The sequence below is a fragment of the Elephantulus edwardii genome, unplaced genomic scaffold (assembly GCF_000299155.1).
Source record: "Elephantulus edwardii isolate Elephantulus edwardi_28Jun2011 unplaced genomic scaffold, EleEdw1.0 scaffold00031, whole genome shotgun sequence".
NCBI classification, from domain to species: domain Eukaryota; kingdom Metazoa; phylum Chordata; class Mammalia; order Macroscelidea; family Macroscelididae; genus Elephantulus; species Elephantulus edwardii.
This window is the reverse complement of record NW_006399781.1, coordinates 6,706,941-6,719,592: the sequence shown is the minus strand read 5'-3', so window position 1 is coordinate 6,719,592 and position 12,652 is coordinate 6,706,941. Positions and strand designations below refer to the sequence as shown.

Genomic DNA, 12,652 nt, shown 5'->3' with positions numbered 1-12,652 from the left:
CTGCTCTGCCGGACGGGCGGCAGGCCGACCTCGCCCCGCGGTGGGCCGGGCCTCCCGGCTTCCAGGAGCTCGGCCGCTCGCGGTTCGGGATCTGCTCCAGCCGCGCCTCCAGGACTCCAGCACACATTCCAGCCCTGGGGCTCCTCGGGGATCCCGCCGTGCGCTCTCCTCCCAGCCTCCTCCTCCTCCCCACCAGACAGAGGAACCTCGCCCGGTCCAGCGCGGCCCCTCGGAGTTAACCAAAGGCGCGGCTGGGCTGCGGGCCGGACGGGGGCGGGGCGGAGGCCGAGCCGCCTGAAGCCCCCGCTCCGAGCACCCCCGAGTCCACCGCGGGCGAGCCCGCGCCCCCAACCCGGCACAAAGAGCGAGCCATCCTGAGTCCAGGCTGACCTCCCAATCTCCCCACCCATCGAGGGGGCTCGGCCCCAGATTAAATGCATTTGGCTAGAGAGCTGTTTTTTAATTTATTTTTTTTTAGAGGGGGGAAAAAATCGTACGCTTAACCACATATTAAATCCATATGAAACAACTGCTTTCAGCCCGCTTCTCACTAACAGACAATTCTTTGGCACACACAGCAGTCCCATACGGGAGGTAAATTCTGACTTAAGTCTTGGTTCCCGGATGATCCCTACCGGCTGGCGACTCTTAAAAGGTCAGACCTTGCATTGGTGGAGACGGCGAAGTAACAAAGAAACTAAGATACAGCAAGAATTCAGTCTGTTCTTGAACATTTTTAAACTACGACGGTGAGGAGTTGGGACCATTCCCTCCCCCCGCCCCCAAAGAGTTGGGGTTTGGGTAGTCTTTTTTAGCTCCAAGCCCAGATTCATTTCAAAGTGCACCTAAAGCAGAACTCACCAAGTTCCAGCCCGGGTCCTTAAACTCCCCAAGCTGAGGTCGCCTTTCCTCCTAGCGTCGTGGCAACAGTCATTGATTTTGGAGAAGGGAACTTGCGGGCTTTAAATGTTTGGAGACGACCAGGCAGCTGGCGCTGTTCCCATCTCTCCTGCCCGGGCTGGGGCGGCTGGGGGTCGAGGGGAGGCGGGCCGGGTCTGGAACTCAGGGAGACGGGACCCGGGGCGCCCGAGCTCCCCCGCGGCGCCCAGCGCGCTCTTCCCGCACCGCTCGGCTTGGCGGCCCGAGCCCTGCCTGGCCCGGGACCCGCGTCATCATGAAGGAGATGGTGGACCCCGCCCTCTGCCAGTTCTCGTCTGTGAACACAACCTCCAGGAATTGTTGCCCAACGCCACTTCGGCTTAATTGGAGTAATTTACTGAGACTACCAATGCGGGAGCCGCTGGAATGTCCTCTTTGAGTTGGTGCCTCCAATAAAAGTACTACATGCACCGAACTTGACAACTTTAGGAAAACGTAGACATCCACAAATAGATTATAACTTCTTTATGTATTTGGCTGCTTCTTCCCTCACATACTGAACTACATTTTTCTCCTGCTGGGCTGCCAAGCTAAACAAAGGCGGTTCGAATCCCCTGGTAGTTCCAACGGAGAAAGATGGCTGAACTTCTGCTGTGTAAATTGTCGTCGTCGTCGTCGTCGTCGTTGTTGTTGTTGTTGTTGTTGTTGTTGTCGGCCATCAAGTCGGCTGCAATTCATAGCGACCCTGTGTACAGTATCTCTGAACCCTGCCCTGTTCTAAACCAGTCTCACTATCTTCAATACACTTACCATTACCCCAGTTACTGTGTCAATCCATCTTATCTGGGGTCTTCCTGTCCTGTGTTGTCCCTCCACCCTTCCAAGTATGATGTTCTCCTCTAGGGACTGGTCCCCCCTGGCTACATGCCTGAAGTATGTGAGACAGAGCTTCAAAATCCTGGTCTACAGAAAGCAACTTGGTTTCATCCTTTCCAATATAGACTTACTTGTTTTTGTGACACTCCAATACTCTTCTCCAGAACCACAACTTAAAGGCATAGATTTTTCTTCTGTCATCCTTATTCATTATCCAGCTCTCTGATCCATAGCAGGTAATTGTGAAGACCATGGCCTGGATCAGGGGCACCTTAATCTCTGGACTGACATCATAGCTCTTTAGCACTTGGAGAGGTCCCTGACAGCAGACTTCTCCAGTGAAATTTGTCTTTTGATTTCCTGACTGCTGGTGCCAAGACTATTGGTTGTGAGCCAGTCAAGCTAAAATTGTTAACCATCTCAATCTCTTCTCCATTTGTTATGGTTCTGCCAATTGGCCCAGTGGTGAGAATCTTTGTTTTCTTGATGTTGAGCTTCAATCCTTATTGACGTTTACAGTCCTTGACCTTCTTCAACAAAGGCTTCAGGTCCTCCTCAGTTTCAGCAAACAGTTGTGTCATCTGCATAACACATGTTGTTGATGAGTCTTCCTCCAATCCTGATACCACAGTCCTCCTTATAAAGTCCAGCCTCCCTAATGATCTGCTCCACATACTGATTGAAAAAGTTTGGAGACAGGATACACCCCTGACACACTACTTTCCTAATTTAGAACGATACAGTGTTTCCTTGCTCTGTTGTAAAGACTACTTCCTAGTCACAGTATAGGTTTCACATGAGAACAATCAAGGGTTTTGAGATTCCTATTTTCCGCAAGATTAACCACTATTTGTTCTGGTTCGCAGAGTCAAATTTCTTTGTGTAGTCGATGAAACGCAGGTAGATATTCCTCTGGTACTCTGCTTTCTGCTATGATTCATCTGACATTGGCGATAATGTCTCTAGTGCCATGACCTCTTCTAAACCCAGTTGGTATTGCTAGTAGTGGTTCCAGTTATTTTTGGATAATTTTCAGCAGGATCTTGATTGCATGTGATATTAATATTGTTTGATAATTTCCACACTCTTTCATGTCACCTTTTTTTTAAATGAAAATAAATATGGATCTTTTCCAGTCATTTGGCCAGGTGTTTGTCTTCCAGATGTCTTGGCACAATCTGGTAAACACATCCAGGGCAGCATCTGTTTGTTGAAAGTTACAACTCTGAAAACCCACTGGAAGTCAGCTATGAACCAGTCCAGAATCTAAGACAATGAGTTGAGGATTTTTTAACAGGGATGATATTTTGCAATAAAATTGTATCTGTTTACATAGACCATGAGTGGAAAATAAAAAAAATAATAACCCATATAATAGAATAAAAAAAGAGTTTAGTTTGCTATTTTAAACACCATTATACTTATTTCATACTAGCTTTTTAAAAAATATGTAGTTGCTTACATTAAGCTCTTATGAATGTTTCAGCCCTGCCATTCTATCTCAAATAGTACTTACAGTACTTGTACTGCTTTGCAGCAACACCTACTGTTACAACTTCAGAAAAAAATAATGTTATGTACAAATCAGACCTCAGATAATGTCAGACCCATAATTTATCTGATTCATTGTTAGTACAGAGCAAATTACACTTCTTCTCTACCAACTCAAATTATTACTCTTGACTGTAAACCCAGCTATTGTGAAAGTATAAAAATATTATTATATTCCTTTCAGGCTTTGGGGACTAGGCCCACATAGAGCCATGCATCAGCACATGTGTTCTATCTGCACAGGTAAATGGGATTGTGCCCAGAGGAAAGAGAAATGGGCCCCAACATGGATAAACACATGCAACACTCATGCATTCATGGAGTGGTGCATACAGTCAACACAGCACACAGTTCAATGATTTCAAAAGTTAGCGGGGGGATTGATGAGAGAATGCAGGAGTTTTGCTGGGAGAAGAGGGAGGGAGTGGATGAGAACTGTTGGGGACTGATAGTGTTGTTTGCCATTCACATGGGGAAAGGATAGCAGTCTGGGAGATCCGTAAACCCACTAGAAGGATTTTTTCAGGAAGGCCAGATCCTCATCACCTTCCAGAAGGAAAGGAGGACGAGGGTAGAGCTGATGGGATAAAATGAAATGCCTATGAATAGGGAACAAGAGAGCTCTGCTGGCCTAGTAGATAGAAAGTGATGCAACCAAGCCAAAGGTGGGTGATTTTAATCTGCGGCCCTCAGAACTGGTTTCAGTTGGTTTCGGTAAAACATTCTTCTAAGTGGTATAGCACTGGTCTGTCTATTTGCTGTACAGAAGTAACTCATGGTTGCTGTGATGCTGAACACTGTGACACTGATGTATCAAATGATAATGGTTACCCATGGTGGACAGTGTTTGGTGGAGCTCCCCGATTAAAACAGGTTTGGAAGCAGGAGTGGCATCCACTTCCGAAATAGCTTGCGTCCAGAAACTCTGTGTGAACTTGGAGAAAGGATGGAAGTTATACAAGTGTTCAGGTTTTTCGTTCATATGGTCATTATGAATTGTCTATGACTCAGCAGCACTTAACAACAACAACATGAATAGGAAACTCTGGTGAATAAGTAATAAAAGAGTGCATTGCCAACCCTAAAGAATGCAGTTTGAATCCGCCAGCTGCTCCATGGAAGAAAGGTGGGCAATCTCTTCCTGTATGACTCATGATCTACTGCCACTGAAAACCCATTGGAGAGTCAGCTCTGAGTCAGTACATAACAACAGCAATCATTTGGGGGGAGAGGAAGCACGTGCATGAAGACTGTGGATTGGTTGAGAATAAATTAGGTGGAAAGGAGTCCTCATGATGCAATGGTTAAACGCTCGATTGTTAACTCAAGGTTGTTATTATTGTTGTCATGTGCCATCTAGTAGGAACCTACTCACAGCTGACCCTCTAGCCCATTTTCAGTGGCTGTAAATCCCACAGGAGAAGATAACTGATGCCTTTGAGCTGTGGTGAGCTGTTGGAGAAAAACACTGAACATTCCCTGGACGGGCAAGAAAACTAATAGGTATGTCTTGGAGAAAGCACAGCCAGAGTGCTCTTTGGAGGCAAAAATGATGAGATTTTGCCTCACATACTTTGGACATATTGCTGGGAGGTGCTGTTTCTTGGAGAGGGACATGATGCTGGGAAGGGTGGAGGGTCAGTGAGGGAGAGGAAGACCCTCAACCAGGTTTTTTGACATGATGTCTGCTGCAGTGGGCTCTTGTGTGTCAGGAAGTGTGAGAATGGAGCAGGACAGGACTAGATTCAGATCTTTAGTTCATAGGGTCACTATGAGTCATATTCGACTAGATGGCACCTAAAAACAACAACTCCTGCAGTGCAGCTGGTGGATTTGAACCACTTGCCTTTCAATTGGCAGTCCACTAGATCAGTGGTTTGAATTCACTCATGGTCCCACAAGAAGACAAGACTTCCCAATCTGCTTCTGTGAAAATTTCAACCTAGGAGACCATTGGGGCAGTTCCGCTCTTGTGTAGCATCTTTACAGTCACAACTGACTCATCAACACACAGGAAAACACCTTAGCTCAATAGTGAGGACTGAAGTGGAGATAACAGACAAGACAGGACCTGTTTTGAAGACAGAAAATCAGGATATTTGAAAGAGTAGATAAGTAAATTACTTTGCCTGACCATCAGAAACTTACCTTGCGGAAGAGAGGGAAACTCTTCCCTGAAAGTACTGGGGTGAAATGACATCAAGATACTAGACTTGACAGATGAGCTCTGAGTTGGAACTTACATGTTGTCTTTGAAAGAGAAGCAGATAGAGACAAGTAGAAGATGGAGGTCAGAGGACTAGCGTGTTTTATTAATTTGTGGGGAAGAGACATCAAAAACCTGAATACAAGAGAACCTAGGAGACTGGGGGAGCACATGAGATCCAAAAAGGAAAGAGATGTTGCTGACTGAAACTGTGAAGTTGTTATGTCTCATCAAGGCAGAGCCCACTCGTAGCTGATCCTCTAGTGGGTTTTCAGAGGCAGTAAATCACATGGGAAGAGATTGGCCACCTTTCTCCTGAAGCTGCTGGTGGAATTGAACTGTACGCCTTTGGGTTGGCAGCACAACTCCTTACCACTTACCGGAGCTCTCTGAAATTGTGAATGGAGACAATGCCAAAGACCAACACAGAGTCAGCTTTCCTTCTTCGGCAAGGTTTACTCATCCCGCTGATGAATCTAGGTTTCCTCACGGACTCTACACACTCAGATTTGGCTTCTGATTTGACGTCAGGCTACATACACAGAGTGTGTGGCCTGTGGCAGTGGAGGAAACCCAGGAGAATCCTGACTGACTTCCCACTGACTGTGGAGTATCAATGTGTGTGACCTGGCTTCTCTCCTCCCCGGAGCAGCACCCGCCTCTGAGGGCCAGTGATGACTGAACGCAGTAATGACGCAGATGTGCTGGGGGCCACAGGAACATCCTGTAGGGGGACTGGATAGGCCTCATCTCATTTCACAGGCTGTAGGAACGGAGTTGCTCACTGCTGAGTTGTTCCTCAGACTATACCCTAGCGTCCCCTCTGCAGACGAGTCCCTGCAACACAGTAGTGCTGCTGCTGCTGCTGGTAGTATGTAGCCATTCATACTTGAGCCTCCAGCAGGTTTTCAGAGACAGTAGTCACATGGGAGAAGATTGTCCATCTTTCCCCTGCAGAGCTGCTGGTAGATTTGAACCACATGTCTTTGTGTTGGCAGTGCAACTCCTTAACCTCTGAGCCACAAGAGCTCCTCCAGCTCTAACTCTGGAAATATGTCCTCTGTAAACACTGCGTTCCACATTAAAATGATGCCACATCTCCTCTGCTGCCCCATCTCTCCAAGTGCCTACACGGCCCTCCCTCCCACACGTATGTCCTTCCTGGGGGCTCTCTTCTCGCTCCACTTGCCCCATAGAGCCCTCATTCATTGAATGTAATTTCATACATGTTCTTGAGCCCCAGACTTGAACTTCTTCATGACAAGTGTCCTTTAAGACTTGGATTGAACTTGTCTAAATGGAATGCCTAAGTATATATGCTTGTGAGCAGTGAATGAATTGGACTTGAATACCCCAAGCTCAGAACCTTCTTCTTTCTCTTCAGTGGGCCTAGCCCAGGACAGAGCAATTACACAGCAATTGACAGCACTTGTCATTGTATCAGTTCTCTACAGCCCTGAGAGTCCTGGGAGTCTGGGAGGAGAAGGACACATCCTGCCCATCGAGATTCTTTCAGAGCATCCCCTCCTAAAAATGTCCCCACAGATGCACGCAGATGAAACTAAGAGAACCAGACTTTGGTCAAGCACCTTCTCTTCGTCAGACACCCTGACTTTCCTTCTGAGAAGCCTCACCCATAGTACAATAATGCCCAATGTTCTTTTCCCTTGATGCTGTCAAAGGTCAAAAGCTGCCTGGGACAAACCAATTTTTTTTTAAAAAGAAGCTGCCTGTGGACCTAGCAGCCTCTTTCCTTGCTTCTACTCCTGTGCTCTGACACCACGCAATACACTCCCTAATTCCAGGGCCTTGGAGATTAGGGGAAACTGTACCAGATACACCAAGAATCAAGGAAGAGAGGAACTGGTGTGAATTGCTCCACACCACAAAGAGGCACTTGCCACAGGTCTTTCAGAAACCCATCTGGTCCCACATTCTCCTGGATGTTGAGGGGGTGGTGGTGGTGTGGGGACTAGCTGGTCATCCCCTTTCCACAAGATCCAGCATCTCCTGTGTGCCAGTCTAACACCCAGGAGGGACCCCCGGGTGCAGGAACTAGGAAGCTGGTACAGTTTCCCCTACTGCAAGTGCATCTGTGGTCCCTGCAAGAGTGACCCTGTCTCATTCCCACCCAAGGGTCTCTCAGCATTTCTTTCGCCTTCTCCACTTGCACATCAGCACAGCTTTTACACTCCCAGGTGCCACCAGGCTTCTGTGCCCCTAAATTATTTCTGCTTTTCCTACGCGGAACAACAAATCCAAATTCTAGAGTTGTTGTGTATCACTGAGTTGGAACCAACCCATAGCTGACCCTCTAGCAGATTTGCAGAGGCAGTTTTATTGCACAGGAGGAGATTGGCCATCTTTCTTCCTCAGAAGCTGGTGGAGTCAAACTCTGTACCTTTGGGATTGCAGCGCAAAGGGACACTCTTGACTGCTTGGCACATATTTTAAAAGACATTTGGCATTCAGTCTTGTCATAGCTATCTAAACAGACTAAATCAACTTGAGTCCTCAGACAATGTGGTGTAGAGGAAAGGAAAATCTTAGAGCCCATGGAGATGTTCAGAAAACAGTTATTAACTGAGCTATGCATTCAACCAGTTCAGATCTACTGTCTACTGGAAAGTTAGCATTTAATGAAATATTTCATTTAAAAGGAAACAAAATCATCATTCCTTAATAGTAACTACTGAGTGTTTGTGGCTTGTTTTAAGGTCATACATGGTACACATGTAGCTTTGGTGGCCTAGTGGCAAGAAGTTGTCCTGTAATCCTGAAGGCACAAGGTTCAGGGCCACCAGCTGGTCCACAGGAGAAGGTAGGGCAATCTCCTGTGCTTTTAACTGCTTGTGAAAACCCACCAGAAGGTCAGCAATGGGTTGGGTCCAACTCAGTAGTTCACAACAACAAAGACAACAACATGGTGACTACAGCAATGGACTCAAGTATATCAGAGATGGTGTGGATGGAACAAGCTAGGACAGGATTCAGATCTGTTTTTCTTAGGGCCACTGTGAGTTGTACTCAACTTGATAGCATCTAACAACACGGTTCAAATTCTAGTCTAATTCTAGAAGCCAGTTGAAAGTCCGCCTGGACTTTGTGCTGTTGTGTTGAGTACCGTCAAGTCAGAACTGACCCATATGTGACCCTCCACTGGGTTTTCAGGCAGTCTAATCGCACGGGAGGAAATTGCTCATTTTTCTCCTGAAGAGCAGCTGATGGATTCAAACCACATGCCTTTGGGAGTGCAGTGCAGTTTCTTACCGCTAGCCCATCAATGCTCCCTAACTGTGTTTATTTTGAGTATTATTTAAATTAAATGGACTAAGTGCAACCAGGGCATGTATGATGAAACTTAGTATTATATATTTTGGGCATGTTGTCAGGATGGGTCAGTCTTAGGAAAAAAAGACATCATTCTGGGGCAGGTGGAGGGTCAGAGAAAGAAAGGAAGACCTTCAACAGGAGGAACTGACACAGTGACTACAGCAGAGGCCTGCAGCATGTGAGAGAGTGTGAGATGGCACAGGATAAGATAAGGTTCCAATTAGCTGTGCATCGTGTCGCTAGGAGTCACAGACAACTCAATGGAACATCACCACAGCATTTAGTCAAAAGCCACAAGTGTTCTTGCTACACTGAGATTTTTCTTATGACAGCATTTCCAAAAATCCGGTTCTAAACTCGAGGTATATCTCTATGAACCAAAACAGTATAAACAGCATGAGTCAGTCCTGCTTAACCTAATGGCCTACAGTTGTAAAGTTCAATTCCCTTTGCCATCAAATCAATGTCCTTGAGTTGTGGTGCTAGAGAAAAGTACTGAACATGCCATGGACTGCCAAGAGAACAAACAGGTCTTTCCTGGAAAGGGTGAAACTAGACTGCTCCTTAGAGGCAGAAATTTTGAAACTCCTTCTCACATGCTTTGGGCCTGTTGTCAAGAGGAACCAGTTCTTGGAGAAGGACATCATTCTTAGAAAGGTGACGGGTCAGTGCAGAAGACCCTGGAGGAGATAGGTTGACATAGTGACTGTGCCAGGGCCGTCAGGTGGATCCAAGACAGTGAGTTTGGATCAGGATAGGACAAGGTTCAGCTGTTGCTCATAGGCTTACTATGAGTTATAGTCAACTAATGGCACATGACAATAACATAACTGCATAGTGCAAAGCAGAATTTGCCAAGGCCATAAACTTGGCCCAAGCAAAGTACCTCATCTTTATCCCTCAGAACAGCTAGTAGATTCCAGTCGTTGACCTTTGAAGATGGCAGCTGAGTGCCAAATCACTGTGCTACCAAGGCTCCTGGCAAGCCTAATATTAACACCTAATTGACCTACTGATGTAAAGAGCCTTAGAATGAGAGAACAATGTTCTTGAGATTTATGATATTAAATTGTAGAAAGAGATTCATGGAATAGTAGGAAGATATAGAATGCTAAGAATATAAAGATGGAAATGGATTACAATGCAGAGGCTCTTCTCAACCGTTTGATTCTAATTATTTTAGAAACTTTATTTAATGTTGAGGCAATGATGTCAATCTAGAGATTAGGGTGCGCCTGATACTGACCATGGACTTTGCAATTACTTGCTTTCCATCAGAGAGCTGGATAATGACTAAGGAAGACAGAAGAAGAATCTTTGCCTTTGAGTTGTGGTGCTGGAGAAGAGTCTTGAACATACCGTGTATGAACCAAGAGAACAAACAGGTCTGTTCTAGAGAGGGTGAAACCAAGTGGCTCCTTGAAGGCAAGGATTCTGAAGCTTCATCTGACATACTTTGGACATGTTGCAAGAAGGAACTAGTCCTTGGAGAAGGACATCATGCTTGGGAGGGTGGAGGGACAGTGCAAAAGAGGAAGCCTCTGGAGGAGATGGATTGACTCAGTGACTGGGGCAATGAGGGTTGATGTGTCAGAGTCAATGAGCCTGGCACAGGACAGGGCAGGCTTCAGAGCTGTTATACATTAGGGTCACTATGAGTCAGAGGTGACTTGATGGCACACAACAGCGACAAATTTCCTTTTGCCAGCAATTTGCCATTATTTACACACACAATGATAAGTTATTACACTTTTTGCAGTTTCTTTTTTAAGTGAAGATTGTTGGGTTCCTATCATATCCCTGTTGCAATTATTAGCAGTACTGCCTTTTCTGCAAATTGAAGCCATCCTTGTCTTCCTTCTCCAGTGTTCCCGGAAGCTCCTCGGTTTTCCGGAAATCTCTCACATGGTGTCTAGTTATGTTTGGTTGGTAGACGTACCTATGTACCCTGGTTCTGAAGGTCAACCCAGATTTCTTACACCTGGGCCATAAACAGGTGAGGGCTGGAGCTAGGTCTCTTGTTCTGGCCTCCTCACCTATGTGGTTGTGTGAACGCTGTACTATAGTGACAAACTGGTGGTTATTTCAGTGAATTAGCATACCATCTTGGCCCATCCATTTCCCTGAATGGGTTTAAAAGCTACAAGGGCAACAGTTTGACCTCAGTCAAGTTACTTAATGTTCCAAGTCCTCCCGATTTCCTCTTCTATGAAATGAAATGAAATAACAATACTTATTTTTTCCCCCTTCACAGATTGGTATCTGTTTCTTAAAATCTATTGTTTGTTTGTTCAATAAACATTTATTGAGAATTTACCTGCTTGTAAGGCCCTGGGGATAAAGATGAATAAGATAGGACATCTGTCCTGAGGAAACTCCTCATCACATGTTTGATAGACCAAATGAGACAATACACATTATTAAAAAGAACCCCACAAAACAACATAAAACAAAAACAATTTAATAATCCCTGAAATCCCAGATTTGCTCACTTGAATTAAGATTCAAGAAGTCATTGTTATCATATCAGAACCAACTCATAGGTGACTCTCCAGCAGGTTTTCAGAGGCTGTAAATCACATAGGAGGATATTGCTCATCTTTCTCCCACGGAGCAGCCAGAGGATTTGAACTCCACACTTTGGTTTGGTAGCACAACTCCTTATTCACTATGCCACCAGAGTCTAAGATTAGTGGGAGTTAGAATCAATCTCATTTCCAAAAAGTGCTGTTTACATGAAATTATTTTTTCATTATTTAGTACAATGTTATAAGGGAGTGTGTCCTTCTAGATAAACTTTAATAATTGTACTTATTTGTACTCTATTCTGTCTTAAAAGGGATTTGGGGTGCTTTACTCATGAGGAAAATTAAACCAAATACAATTAACCGAAGACAAAATAAATGGAGATACAAAAGAGGAGAGTAAGGGACAGATGGTCTTCCAGGAACCAGGAAAGGGTTTATATCTGCCAGATCTTTAATTAATCCTTAAAACGTCATTAGCGTCAACATGATTACTGTATGAGTCTCTGCACTGCTTGATGTTCTCACCATACATGAAGTCCACACAGTTCTGAGAATTGATTGTGTAATTCTGGAACATTAAAACAGAAGGATGGAAAACTTAGACATGTTTCTAAGTTTGAACTTCAGGACCTTATTCTGTGCTTCATGAAGCAGGTTACCCATCTTGCTGGCTACAGACAGACCCTTCTCCCCACCAGACCCCCCACTGGCCTCCTGGAGGGGCCACACCTTGACCTACAGAGACAGCCATCTCCTGGATCTAGTCGCCTTCAGCCTCCTACACTCTTCATCCAAACCTGCTTTCCACCTCCTTACAGAAGATGGTTCGCATTTCACCTCCTCTAAGACCTCTCTCAGACCTCTGGTGACATGGTTTTGTCTGCCATCAAATCAAAACCAACTCATAGCTGACTCTCCAGCAGATTTTCACAGGCAATAAATCATCCAGGAGGAAACTGACAATTCTTCTCCCTTGGAGCAGCTAATAGATTTGAACTGCTTGCTTTGGGATTGCAGCACAATTTCTTACCACTTGGCCATCAGAACTCCCTTCTGGTGGCATAGCCCATAGAGAATAGTGCTACTAACCCAAAGGCCAAGCGTCTCCTCATGGTTTGAATCCACCAGCTGTTCAGAAGGAGAAAGATGGGCAGTCTCCTCCCATCATGATTTATGTTGTTGTTGTTGTTATATGCTGTCGAGTCGCTTGCGACTCATAGCGACCCTATGTACAACAGCCCTAAACCCTGCTCTATCCTGTGCCAATCTCATTGCCTCT

At 45.4% G+C, this 12,652-nt stretch overlaps 1 protein-coding gene across 1 annotated transcript in view; it reads left to right on the top strand.

Annotated features, from left to right (window-relative positions):
* Window positions 1–966: 966 nt before the first annotated feature.
* LOC102870629 (probable guanine nucleotide exchange factor MCF2L2-like) overlaps window positions 967–12,652 on the top strand; it is a 137,366-nt gene continuing 125,680 nt past the window's right edge. The window contains exon 1 of the mRNA XM_006884156.1: window positions 967–1,212. Coding sequence (XP_006884218.1) covers window positions 967–1,212 — 246 coding nt within the window. The remainder of the gene's footprint in view (window positions 1,213–12,652) is intronic.